This window comes from Corythoichthys intestinalis, chromosome 2 (genome assembly GCF_030265065.1).
Source record: "Corythoichthys intestinalis isolate RoL2023-P3 chromosome 2, ASM3026506v1, whole genome shotgun sequence".
In the NCBI taxonomy this organism is placed as follows: domain Eukaryota; kingdom Metazoa; phylum Chordata; class Actinopteri; order Syngnathiformes; family Syngnathidae; genus Corythoichthys; species Corythoichthys intestinalis.
The window spans coordinates 26,557,267-26,571,639 of record NC_080396.1 but is presented as its reverse complement, the minus strand read 5'-3'; the positions used below and the strand labels follow the sequence as shown (position 1 = coordinate 26,571,639).

Here is a 14,373-nt window from a genome sequence, read left to right as displayed (position 1 = left end):
ACATTTGGCCTTATTTCAATTTTAACAGTATTATAGAGTAGCGTAATGACTTAAGAGAGTATGATTGAAATATAGGATACAAATAGAAGACAACTACTCTGCCAGTGACCTGAATTTTAGGGAATTGCTTTGGTTTGCTTGGTAAAATTCGTAAGTGAAATTGTCCATGCTATAGTTTGATAACTTATCCCATTCAAATTAAATGATGTTAAGAATTTAATTTATAAATTTAACTATATTTTTCTTCTGATGTGGCAGAAATATGCTTCCACAGCAAACTGCATGTCTACAAAATTAGGTTTTAATCAATTGATTGGCTGGGTTTAGTAACAGCTACAGGTTGTTTTAAACACTGGAATGGTTGCCAGGCAAAAACTACACATAAAATTCTTTGGCTGAGTCTTCTTTCAAGAAAAGTATTATCTTATATTAGCATTTTATGCAAATGATTTATTGTTAAATTTGGTTTTAATTGACAGATAATCCATGTTAATCTGCCATAACAATCTATGGGAGGATATTATTTCGTTTAATATAAAATGAACCACAGCTAATCCTATTTGTGATGAGCCAGGCTGTCCCTTTACTTTATTATGTGTTGTTTCATTGTCCCTTTGCATTCATCACCCTCATTATTATAATATTTTCTAAATCCGGGTCAGTGTCTCGCTCGCGCTTTCGTTACCGTCCCACCCCTCCCTCTGTGGGAACAATAAGTAGCATGTGTGCGTAGGATCAGGCAGATTCACTGTAAGGGAATTAGGACCCTGAATGGCTCACACTAATTGGACTTGAATGGACTTGTCTCTGGGAAAGTAGTTCTTAAAGATGAGCCTCTTGTGTAGAATGATGGCCGCGTATGGTGTGGGAAGTGGGCTGGAGCGCACGACTGTTTTAGTCTCACATACTGTACTAGGTGCACGCACACACACGCACCATGTCTAATGGCCCTCTCATTTTAAAGAGACACTCACATGTCAGTGTGAAGGCTTCAAGGTTGTCGCCATCCTGTCTTGAGAGAGTAAGCCAGAGCAATTAAGGCCTTGTTAAGACTGGAGGGGATGTGGATTTATTCGACACTCACTCATCATCTCACATCTAAGTTTGCTTTCAGAAGTGTGCGCGTATCCAGTCCGCCCCATGACTCTGGACTATTTTCCTTGAGCTGTTCACGGACATCATTTTATAAGGAATCAATTAGGTTCCTGCCCACCTTCTGATAATTACAGTACGGATTTTTCCAAATTGGCCAAGTAATGTGAACCAGCAGCACCACCATTTAAAATTATTTAAACATTCAACGAGAGAAAACATTTTTTAAAGCAAGCTAAACTCAGGAGTTGGGATATTACCGTTCCATTGTACAGTACTGATACTAGATACTGAAACAATAATATGAATGGAACATGCAATGGACTTGAAATCAAATTATATCCTGTGAAAAGAAACTGGGTGCTTATATACACACATGCAGACAAGGGGTAACGAGACAACGAGGAACAGCTGGGTAATACAGGAGGACTCACTAGGAGCAGGAACAACAGGTGAAATCAATGGGTAATCACAGGGATAAGTCACACTAGGAAAATACCAACACAAAACCTAACAAAGCTTACACTACAGTTAATATAAAAAATAAATAAAAATAGTAATAATAATAATAAAATACATAAAATTTAAAAAAATCAAAAATGAAAAAATGTGGACAATAATGTTTTTTTCTGCAATGAAAAAAATACCACTGTACTTTAAAATAGGGGTGTGACAAAATATCGAAATGGTGCTATATCGTGATACTTTGTATGCCAAAAGGTTATCGATATGCTCCTGTCAAGAATCGAGATATCATTTTAAAAAGGTGTCAATTTAAAAAAAAAAAAAAAAAAATCGAAATGTTGATATATCGTGATACTTTGTATCCCAAAAGGTTATCAATATGCTCCTGTAAAGAATCGAGATATCGTTTTAAAAAGGTGTCAATTAAAAAAAAAAAAAAAAGGCTGCCATTGACAGTGCTCGACGCCCAATCCATTTAGACTGGGAACGTTCGTTCATTCAAAACCAGAGCATTCACAGTCATTCGGTCCGATTTTCGGGCCATTTACAGGTCACTTGCTGTTCATTTTAGGGCATTTACAGGTCATTTCCTGTTGAGTTTGAGTCACTGCCTATTCATTTGGGTGATTCCCAGGTCACTTCCTGTTCTGTAACGCAAAATAAACAGCAAGTGACCCATAAAATACCCCAAAATCAACAGGAAGTAACTGAAAATCAACAGGTAAATGACCTTAAATGGCCCAAAATTACTCATTGCCTGGCATTGGCTGCCACTGATGGCCATAGACGTTCAATCCGTTTAAAGTGGGAGGGTGGCAGCGAATGATTCGTTCATTCACTGCCACCCTCCCAGTTCAAATGGATTGGACGTCTACTAGTGATAAACTCATTCCAATTCAGAGCAGAAGCTTGTTTTTCTGTTAATTATTTTTTTGTAGAATATCCTAGAATGATTTCCTTACCACTGTATCGATAATCGTTGTATCGCTATATCGTCAGATCATCGTTATCGTGAGCTTTGTATCGCAAATCGTATCGTATCATGATGTACCAAGAGGTTCCCACTCCTATTTTAAAATACTTGTAAAGTAAAATCATAGATTTGCTTTTAAATATTACAGGTGAAGGTAAATTCTGAAAAAATGTGTTGAAAGCGTAAGAGTCATCTACTCCTTTTTACATGTCCTAGTGGAGAAGCCAGTGGCAGCATTTTGAATCAGCTGGAGATACTTGAAGGGGACTAGTTGACTTCAAATTAAAGTGCATCACAATATATTAGTAAATTACGGTTCGCCACTGTGCAAGTTGCCTGAGGAGAAGAAGGTGCTTTACTCCTGCAACAATTTGCCAAGCCAATTAAAAATGAGTGTCCAGACCCAAGTTTGCTTATAGTGTCCAGGTCAACAGGAAAGGGTTCCAGACCTCACCTCTATTTTCTTTCTAAAATTTCAAAAATTAAAGGCCAGCCAGGCTTTCGCATCTTCAAGCCATAATTACATACGAAACTGACTGACATGAACATCGCAATGGAAGGAAATGCACTCACGAGATGGAACCATTAAATCAGATTAACCATGAGAGGCTCCATTTTTTTTGCATTCCTGGATAGTTAAGAGATTATTAACAGTTGTATACAGTAATCCGTCTTTAGGTTTGAATCGAACGGGGTATCACCTGAACCAATACTCGTTAAAGTTAGTACAAGTCAAAACGGATTTATTTTGCATTGATCATTTAACCCATCAATTAATTAGGTTCATATTTGTGGGAATGTAGCTCTGACCCTCGTTCACCTGATTTGTTGGGTCTTATTAATATCCCGGCCCCAGCAAAAAGTGTACATGTAGTTTATGCTGTTATATCGTCCTTACCAATGTTGAGACCAAACCTTACTCCCTTGAGTATAACGGCGTTTCTTTTTTGAGTAGTGAGTAATCTAATTAATTACTTTTCCTATACACTTACTATTACTTTTTCTTTGCAACGCCATTACCGTTACTGACGATTTGCTAGGTGGCTCGGAGCATTAGCATAGCATTCTCGTTAGCATTAGCATGGCGTCACTGTACACTCTCGGGCAACTTTTTTTTTTTTTTTTACATACAGTTCCTGCCATCCAGGTGGGTACAAATAATTGAAAATAATGTCCTATTTTCTTGCTTAGTGTGCATTATCATCACCAAGTTGTCATTGCCCTTGTAGACTCTACAATGGAATAATAGTTTTTTATTCTCAAAAATAGTCACTTGTCACTAGTCACTTTTCTTCAATGACGTATCCATGAACCTTGTGTGATGTTTTTTAATCAAAACAACTAGAGCAAAGATAGGAGAGGCAGGAGATTCAGAGCCTCAGCTGCATATTAAAAAATATATACACTCACCGGCAACTTTATTAGGGAACACCATGCTAGTAACGGGTTGGACGCCCTTTTGCCTTCAGAACTGCCTCAATTCTTTGTGGCATAGATTCAACAAGGTGCTGGAAGCATTTCTCAGAGAGTTTGGTCCATGATGGCATCACACAGTAGGTGCAGATTTGTCGGCTGCACATCCATGATACGAATCTCCCGTTCCACCACATCCCAAAGATGCTCTATTGGATTGAGATCTGGTGACTGTGGAGGCCATTTGAGTACAGTGAACTCATTGTCATGTTCAAGAAACCAGTCTGAGATGATTCCAGCTTTATGACATGGCCCATTATCCTGCTGAAGGTAGCCATCAGAAGTTGGGTACATTGTGGTCATAAAGGGATGGACATGGTCAGCAACAATACTCAGGTAGGCTGTGGCGTTCCAACGATGTTCAATTGGTACCAAGGGGCCCAAAGAGTGCCAAGAAAATATTCTCCACACCATTACACCACCATTCCAGCCTGAACCGTTGATACAAGGCAGGATGGATCCATGCTTTCATGTTGTTGATGCCAAATTCTGACCCTACCATCCGAATGTCGCCGCAGAAATCGACACTCATCAGACCAAGCAACGTTTTTCCAATCTTCTATTGTCCAATTTCGATGAGCTTGTGCAAATTGTAGCCTCAGTTTCCTGTTCCTAGCTGAAAGGAGTGGCACCCGGCGTGGTCTTCTGCTGCTGTAGCCCATCTGCCCAAAGTTTGACGTACTGTGCATTCAGAGATGCTCTTCTGCCTACCTTGGTTGTAACGGGTGGTTATTTGAGTCAGTGTTGCCTTTCTATCAGCTCGAACCAGTCTGGCCATCTGACCTCTGGCATCAACAAGGCAATTTCTGCCCACAGAACTGCCGCTCACTGGATATTTTTTCTTTTTCGGACCATTCTCTGTAAACCCTAGAGATGGTTGTGTGTGAAAATCCCAGTAGATTAGCATTTTCTGAAATACTTAGACCAGCCCTTCTGGCACCAACAACCATGCTACGTTCAAAGTCACTCAAATCACCTTTCTTCCCCATACTGATGCTCGGTTTGAACTGCAGGAGATTGTCTTAAACCATGTCTACATGCCTAAATGCACTGAGTTGCCGCTATGTGATTAGCAGCAGTTGGACAGGTTTACCTAATAAAGTGGCCGGTGAGTGTATATTAGGGGTGTGACGATACACAAAAGTCACTGTTCAGTATGTACTTTCGTACGGGGATCATGGTTTGGTGTGGGTTCAATACAACAGGAAAAACAAAAAGACTATTTTTCTCACAGCATTTGAAAGTTAAAGTTTGTATACCATTGCACTCTTATATAGGTGAAATAAAAAAATAATAAAAACAAAAGTAAGATGTTTGAACTATGATTTTTTTAAATTAAAAAAAAAAACAGTTCAATTCAATCAGTTAATATAAACATCTTTGATGTGAAAGATGTTATAAAATGCATAATGTAATAACGTGTAGAACATTAGAGGTAACGTCAGTTACTTTGCTGTGTTCCTAACTCCTCTTCCAATGAGGTACCTGAGTCACTAACTCAATTACTTGTTGGAAGAAGCAATTTTTAATTGTAACTAACTACTTTTTAAAAGTAATACAACATGGCTTGACAGTGACAGTGCCCATACTTGATAATATTCAATGTTGCAAAAAAATAACAAAGTACCTACGGCAACTATTTATGATGAGGCCGGACATTCAACTTGTCTTCCTCAAAAATGTGCCACACTGCAGTTGTTAAAGTTTGGCTTTCTGGCATGAACATAGGAAGGGCATTTGGGGGTTGGGAAATAGAGGGGTGCAAGCATCACTTGACACTTTTTTCTGATGCTGCTCCTTTCCCCTCTTTTGGTTATAAACACAAAGTGGCATGCCTCATGCTCAGCGATTTGTCACCTCTTGTCTTCGAAGAAGTGAGTGGGGGAAGGGGAGCATATTGGTGTTTCGCTATGAGGGTGGCTGAGCCAGTTCACTAGAGTAGTGAATTGACCTACGGATGCCTCAAGCTTAGACTTCACTAGACTAGATTTAAATTATTTTTCTTCTCTGATCTTGCTGTAAAAAGACACGGAGCTCGGGCACAGGCAGTGTTGAGATTTTTTACTTGTCCGAAAATTACTATATATATACACATAAGAAACAGTTAATTTAATAAATTGTATTATTTTATTCTGTTCTTGGGCAATACAATTTTTTTTAATCAGAAAAAAATAATTAAAATTAAGCAAATTATGCACGATTTGGGGACTGTTTAATAGCACTGATGGCACTTCACTTGAGTTACACCAATGGTCTAAAATAAGCTTTCAATGTAGAACTGTACAGTAGTACCTTTACATATGAGTTTAATTAGTTCCACGACCTGGTTTGTAAGTTGAAATAGTCGTATGTTGAGTGAGATCTTCCCAAAAGAATACATTTTAAAATAAATTCATTCATCAGCCTAAAAACCTACGGTAAATCCTTAGTGAATACTGATAATCCAATTACAAATAACACTTACACATAGCAAAACAAATCATTTATAAATACAAATCGTAATAATAATAATAATATAACGAATCGGGTTCTGATGTGGCAGTTGTTTTTTGCATGCTCTTCCTGAACGCACGTGTATCTGACGAGAGAGTGAAAGAGGTGCGGTAGAGTGTGAAGTTTTTACTTTTTCTCATGTTGTTGTTGGCATCGGCTACGGCGGACAGTAGCTGTATTGTGCAACACAAGTTCTGAAATCAATTATTAAAAACTTGACGAAGCTGGCGACTTACATGCCGATATTACAATCAAAATAATTGTCACCTTAACTTATAAACACTGGCGAAAGGAAGTCAGGGGAGGACCGTTAAGAACATAATCTGTGCTAGTTCACTGACGCACACACCACGCTCATATTTTTCTGTGGTTTCTATCTTAACCCTTTAAGGTCTGGGCCTATTTTGTCTGATTTTGCATGCCTTTGAAGTTGCCTTTATATTTCAAAGAAAGAATTGTTTACGATGGCCTGGTTTGGTCCCTTTTTTTGTGACACCTTGAACTTCATGTCCAAATTGTTGTTTCCTTCACTGATCAATTATAAATCATCATTTTGGGCCCAAAAAGACCAAAAATTCCAAAATCGTTTTGTCAAAATTTTTAATATTGATGTCCAATTGACAACCAAACATGCGTAACGAACCGTTTTGAAACTTTGTAATATTTATTCAACATGTTAGGATGAACATTCAACCAAAAAAATTTAGAATAAATAGTCTTATATTTGACAATTCAACATAAACAACAGGTATAGCCATAGGCGTTTTTTGCCTTTATACATGCTCCAGTCAAAACAGGTTATATACAGCAGACCTAACAGTGAAGAACAGTGAAAAAATATATACCATCTAACACAAAAAGTGTTTAGAGGCCATCTCTTTATGAGTTTAGGTATTGCGGCCAATCGCCTGATGAAAACTATGTACACACAATCAAGCTTCTTGAACACACATTTATATACACAAATTGAGAAGATTGATGTGGGAAAAAAAATATATATATAACATTGGGGGGAAAAAAGCATTTTCAAAAATATTTACAATAAACAAGTTAAATTTTTTTCAGTCATGCCACTCCGAAAAGCAGTTTCGTCCTGGAATTAGACACGGCTACATCACACAGCTCACACTTCCATGGGGTGTCGGTCCTCTTTCCACCCTTCCATTTTCATTTCACTTTGCTTTCATTGTCACTATAAATGTACATGAAAATAAGTCAGTATTTATGAAAATAATAAAGTATAAAATAAAAATATATACAGCAATAAATAATAATGGAAATCTATATGTATGACAATAGAAAGAATACCATAGCTGAATATGTGCTACATCCCTAATCTTCATATAGAAAGAAGAACACCACAAATTATAAATTCCTGCCTGGGATACCCACAGTGCACGTACGACTTTGATCTGATATGCACATTTTATTATTATATACACAAACACACACTTATATTGCATCAAAATTAACTTTGTCTTGCAATATCAAAAGAAAATTTCAAAAGAAACGTTTTCAGCATGAAAAAAAAGAGTGAGTTGGTTTACCTCTGCTCGTCGATGGCGTCACCCACGTGTTCAAATCCGTCACTATCTTCACTCGAGGACTCTTCCGAAGAAGACGATGATGACGAATTTGGACTATCCTCTTCCTCAAGTTGATCAGAAGCACAATTGCTTGCGCTAAATTTAGTTTTCCGTTCATTGTCAAAGTCACACAAAGTCGCTGCTCGATCCAGCAGTATCCAACTGGCTGTCGCTCGCCACCTCGCTGCTTCAGAACACTCCTCCTCCCTCTCGTTCGGTTGAACCTCGCACCGCAGTTATATTTATAAAAAAAAAAAAAAAAACGCATTTTGTGCTTCCACTGTGACTTCGAAAGGGTTCGTTTGATTTGTGTTTTTTTCATGGAGCTTCCGTTTTGAAAAAGGACTAGAAATGATGGAAATATAGACATAAACAAATAATCCATGCAGCGTTTTAATGTTTTTTCGAGAGGACAATAAAACTATAAAACTTAAATGACAATATCTCACGTTCTAGTTGGTCGATTGACTTCAAATAATAACGAGAGTAAACCGCAACTTCCGCACTTTAAAACGAGACCAACCAACGGCATGTGGGTGACATAATTAAAACGTGAGGGCGCTTCAAAGACGACGTGCGCTGAGGACGCGCCGGCGCGTCCTTCGACTCTCAAGGGTTAATTTCAATGTTAAGCCTCACCCTTTTCCTTTTTTTCAACACCTGCAGTTACCTTCTTTGGACCCATATTGATTTTTCTCACAAAAAAATAATCCGCCGTGCTGCTGTCTTACCCTGCCAAAAATCGTCATATTTTTAGCATGTCGTCATATGTCGAGACAAACGACGACTCAAATTTTACGTTCGATATCGAAAGGATCGTATGTCGAGGTGTTCGTATGTCAAGGTACCACTGTACTTTTGATTTCACAGGTGTCGTGGCTCACCAAGATGATGTTCGTTCATATTTATTTATTCATCTGTTAATTTTTGCAGCCTAGTTTTGATGAATACACATGTGCTACGAAGCTACTGCATACTTGTTCACTACCCATCCAACCCAACCAGCCCCCCGTATGCCCTCACTGCAGAAAGATGTCTAGTAAAAATACAGAGCTGAATCTCCATAACAAAGTGTTTGTTTCTGCCTCGCCACACCTACACAGACACACAAAAATAAACACCTAACGCATACTTTCTCTGGGCCGCCAATGTGTTTCCGTGTTTTGTTATACACCGTATATGTGTGTATTTTTCACACCGTATGTCAACCAATTACTTGACCTTGTCAGGATGTCGCTTATACTCCCTCTGAGAATTGGATGACTTTTCTTGGACCTTTCTGACCTATCTTCTACACGTTTGCAGTTCAACCGCTGCATCACCTCCCAGCTGATCAAGTGGTTCAGCAATTTCCGTGAGTTCTACTACATCCAGATGGAGAAGTACGCCCGGCAGGCCATCAATGAGGGCGTGACTGCCGTCGAGGAACTGGCTGTGGGCCGCGATGCCGAACTCTTCCGGGCGCTCAACATGCACTACAACAAAGCTAATGACTTTGAGGTAAGTGTAGGAAGTCACTACCATTACTATATATGTTATTGTTTATGCTTCATTACAAACCAAAATTTTATTGGCAAGTTAGCCTCAGGTACGCCTCAGATTTAGTACTTTAATTTTTTTTTTTCACATTTTCTTTTAACACGTTTTTGGGAGGCATTTCAGGTCACTTCAATGGAAAGGGATATGAGTGAAATTGGTCACGGAGGCTTTGAAAATTGTATACGTCAAGGCAAGGGCGTAGGTTTGCATTGGGACGGTAGGGACATAACACTAGCAACTTTTCAGGATGCTCAAATTATCCACACCAACTTTTAAGCAACCTTATTTGCATTATATAATGACTCCAGTTATATATAAGTCATTTAGATTGTCTTCCTATATGTTGTAAGGATAGAATTGATCCTACTATTATTAATTATCTCTATATATTAATTATTATTAATTGTTCAGGCTTACACTGACCACTTTTCACTCGCTGAATGTGCCAGTCCATTTGTTTCCCCTCAAACGCGTTTGATTGGCCGATGAAATGAAACCCCCCCCCCCCCCACACACACACACACACACACAAACACACATACACGCAGTCACAGCCCAACAGAAATACAACATGCCGCCCCCCCATCCCCTTCAAAGACTAGGGATATTAGTTTTTTTCTGCCAGCAGCAGTCACTATAAGTAATGTAAAAAGACGTCAATGTTGTGGAGGTGGGGAACACGCCACTAATTTTGCTACTGCTACAGTGCTTCAAGTCGATTTTATCCACTGAGATTTCTTGAAATAAGCAAAACAGCTATCTGAAAATAAGCTTAACAAACTTATTTTAAGCAAAAAGTTTGTATATTTAATCTTAAAAGAAAAATTTATTGGTCGGTTCTTAATTCAAGAATATTGTTCAAAACATTATTTGAAAGAAAATTAGAATAGGTCAATACAGATTTATTTTGCATTGATCATTTAGCCTATTGATTAATTTGGTTCATATTGGTGAGAAATGTAGCCCTGACCCCCATTTACCAAATATGTTTGGTCTTATTAATGTCCCGTCCCCAGAAAAAAGTGTACATGCAGTTATTTATTTTATAATATTATATAATATATATATTTATATGATTAATATAATTATATTATTATAATATTATTATAGTATATATTATTATAATATATATAATAATATTTTATTATATAATATAATTATATAATTTATATAATTTTATTATAATATATATATATTTTATATTTATTTTATCCTGTTATTTCATCCCTACCAATATTAAGACCAAACCTACGCCCTTACGTCAAGATATCACTGTATGAATACTTTAGTTTCTTTCTACAATTAGAAGTCAGTAATGCATTGTCATGGAACTCTATCAGTATGTTGGCCAAAATTTTTTTAACTTTTAAGGATTCTTACTTTCATAAAATTAAATATCCAAGCTTGCTGGAGTGTAAAAATCAAGATGAAACATTTTCCCCCAAAATGCAATTAATTAATACCCTGGGCCCTCAATATCCTATGATTTTAGCACAGTCGCTCAAAGATGTTTGAAGTAGCTGGTGTGTTCCTCAACTCTCCAGTCTTAGTCCCGAGTCATTTCATGTTCAGTCACAGGGACTAGCGACCTAAAATCTCATCCAGAGAGAAGCAACCATTCAAACTGTGTGCGTGTACATGCAAAGAGAGTATCGACTTTCCAGGTGAGATTTATGGACATTTTAGTTGCCCTTGAATCGGACTCCGGGTATATACAGTGGGGTAAATAAGCATTTACTCAACCACTAATTGTGCAAGTTCTCCCACTTGAAAATATTAGAGAGGCCTGTAATTGTCAACATGGGTAAACCTCAACCATGAGAGACAGAATGTGGAAAAAAAACAGAAAATCACATTGTTTGAGTTTAAAGAATTTATTTGCAAATCATGGTGGAAAATAAGTATTTGGTCAATACCAAAAGTTCATCTCAATTCTTTGTTATGTACCCTTTGTTGGCAATAATGGAGGCCAAACGTTTTCTGTAACTCTTCACAGCTTTTCACACACTGTTGTTGGTATTTTGGCCCATTCCTCCATGCAGATCTCCTCTAGAGCAGTGATGTTTTGGGGCTGTCGTTGGGGAACACGGACTTTCAACTCCCTCCACAGGTTTTCTATGGGGTTGAGACCTGCAGACTGGCTAGGCCACTCCAGGACCTTGAAATGCTTCTTACGAAGCCACTCCTTTGTTGCCCTGGCTGTGTGTTTGGGATCATTGTCATGCTGAAAGACCCAGCCACGTCTCATCTTCAATGCCCTTGCTGATGGAAGGATATTTTCACTCAAAATCTCTCGATACATGGCCCCATTCATTCTTTCCTTTACACAGATCAGTCGTCCTGGTCCCTTTGCAGAAAAACAGCCCCAAAGCATGATGTTTCCACCCCCATGCTTCACAGTGGGTATGATGTTCTTTGGATGCAATTCAGTATTCTTTCTCCTCCAAACACGAGAACCTGTGTTTCCACCAAAAAGTTCTATTTTGGTTTCATCTGACCATAACACATTCTCGCAGTCCTCTTCTGGATCATCCAAATGCTCTCTAGCGAACTGCAGACGGGCCTGGGCGTGTACTGGCTTCAGCAGGGGGACATGTCTGGCAGTGCAGGATTTGAGTCCCTGGTGGCGCTTTGTGTTACTGATAGTAGCCGTTGTTACTCTGGTCCCAGCTCTCTGTAGGTCATTCACTTGGTCCCCCCGTGTGGTTCTGGGATTTTTGCTCACCGTTCTTGTTATCATTTTGACGCCATGGGGTGAGATCGTATGTCTTCCATTTTCTAATAATTGCTCCCACAGTTGAATTCTTTACACCAAACGTTTTACCTATTGCAGATTCAGTCTGCCCAGCCTGGTGCAGGTCTACAATTTGGTCTCTGGTGTCCTTCGACAACTCTTTGGTCTTGGCCATAGTGAAGTTTGGAGTGTGACTGACTGAGTTTGTGGACAGGTGTCTTTTATATTGATAATGAGTTAAAACAGGTGCCATTATTACAGGTAACGAGTGGAGCCTCATTAGACCTCGTTAGAAGAAGTTAGACCTCTTTGACAGCCAGAAATCTTGCTTGTTTGTAGGTGACCAAATACTTAATTTCCACTCTAATTCTGAAATAAATTCTTGAAAAATCAAACAATGTGATTTTCTGGGGGTTTTTCCACATTCTGTCTCTCATGGTTGAGGTTTACCCATGTTGACAATTACAGGCCTCTCTAATCTTTTCAAGTAGGAGAACTTGCACAATTGGTGGTTGACGAAATACTTATTTGCCCCAGTGTATACTCTATCTACTGTTAAACAAACTGAGCCCATCCTTTGTGGAACTCAGGCAAGTTAACAACACTTCCAGTGCCAGTGCAACTAAACACTGAAGAATTGGGGAGGAGCAGCAAACCCAATTTTGAATGACCCCCAATTCCTCAATTTCTGAAAGCAGTTTGGGTCAATTGTTTTTACTCAAATTGGCTTTTGCAAATGCCCTCCAAGTCAACTGTTAGAGCGCAACAGTCACCTCCTGCTTTTCTGCTGAGGTGCGGACGTTGCAGTATGAGCGTGTGCGTGCGTGTGTTTGTGGGCGTTCGACGAGGCGAAAGAGGACGCCGCTCAAGGCATGGGTGTCCTTGTCAAAGCGATTTGCAGAAGTCACATTCTACCGCTCACTCCTCCCAATATTAGTCTAAGGGGACCCGAGGGCCTTTAAACTCTGACACAACATCAGCAGCATTTAGACGTCCATTAGAAGGAAAAACGCACATACATTTTCTTTTTAACTGAGTGAGAAGAAACTCGAGGAGGCAAGACTTGACTGTATTTTGCATAACTGGAGTCAGGTGACTTCAGTCACACATGGTATGCGTTTATGTCAGAGTTTGTTTTCTTATTTTTAGTTGATGGATTATCTTGGCTCAGGTACTTAAGGGTCTATTTTGAAGAGCCTCTTTTACAAACCAGTGAGTTCAGCTGTCAGACCTTCATTGAAATTAAGTTGCAACTGTCAAGTTCTACAAAGACCCCAAAGAAGGTGCTGATGAGGATGTGCCCCAAATTTCTCTGCTTAGTGTGACGCCTTTCCTCGCTGCATCCACCTTCACCTGCCTCCTTCCTTTGTCTGCCCTGAGGGAACATTACTGGCCAGGGACTCTTTCTCTTTGTCAAGCTTGGAGGCGTGAAACCGGAACCGCGGCCGATTCAGCAAGTCTCCGTCGCGCACAGGAGTCTTCTCCTTTTAGCCAAATTTAGCATCACGGTTCCACCTTGATTTGTCCCTTGTCAGCCCTCCGCCCCCTCCCCCTATTGTCCTTCTGACTCTGTCCTCCTCACCGGTTATCAACCTCGTTCATCTTTAGCAGTTCCCTCCTCATATACACCCAGAACTACATGGGCATCCACTTAACATTACAGAGATCAATAATAACTTTTAACATCATTCATGCGCAGTCAGCATTTAACATGCTATTTTTCATTATACAGAAAATCTTAACGTGTCTTGGCATGATTATCGCTTCGCCATTAATTACCTTGTCTTCTCTCCAGCCATATTTTTTAAAAAACTCTTCTTTCTTGTACACCTCACTCTCCTCCGTACACAATCTCCCCCACCGGCCAACCCCCCTAACCGTCGCCCACCACCCCTTCTCTGGAAGTATTTTGTCCTAATTACAGCTCGGCCGTCGGCTAATGAGGGAGGCATGAAGGAGGGGGTGGAGGGAGAAAGGGAAAGGTAATGGGGAATAGTCTCATCTTCAAAAAAACAAGA

General features: G+C 39.3%; 1 protein-coding gene across 1 annotated transcript in view; it reads left to right on the top strand.

Moving 5' to 3' along the window:
- The window catches only part of LOC130912073 (prospero homeobox protein 1-like), a 35,031-nt gene that overhangs the window by 8,726 nt on the left and 11,932 nt on the right, over positions 1-14,373 (top strand). Inside the window, exon 6 of the mRNA XM_057829874.1 lies at positions 9,388-9,582. Coding sequence (XP_057685857.1) covers positions 9,388-9,582 — 195 coding nt within the window. The remainder of the gene's footprint in view (positions 1-9,387; positions 9,583-14,373) is intronic.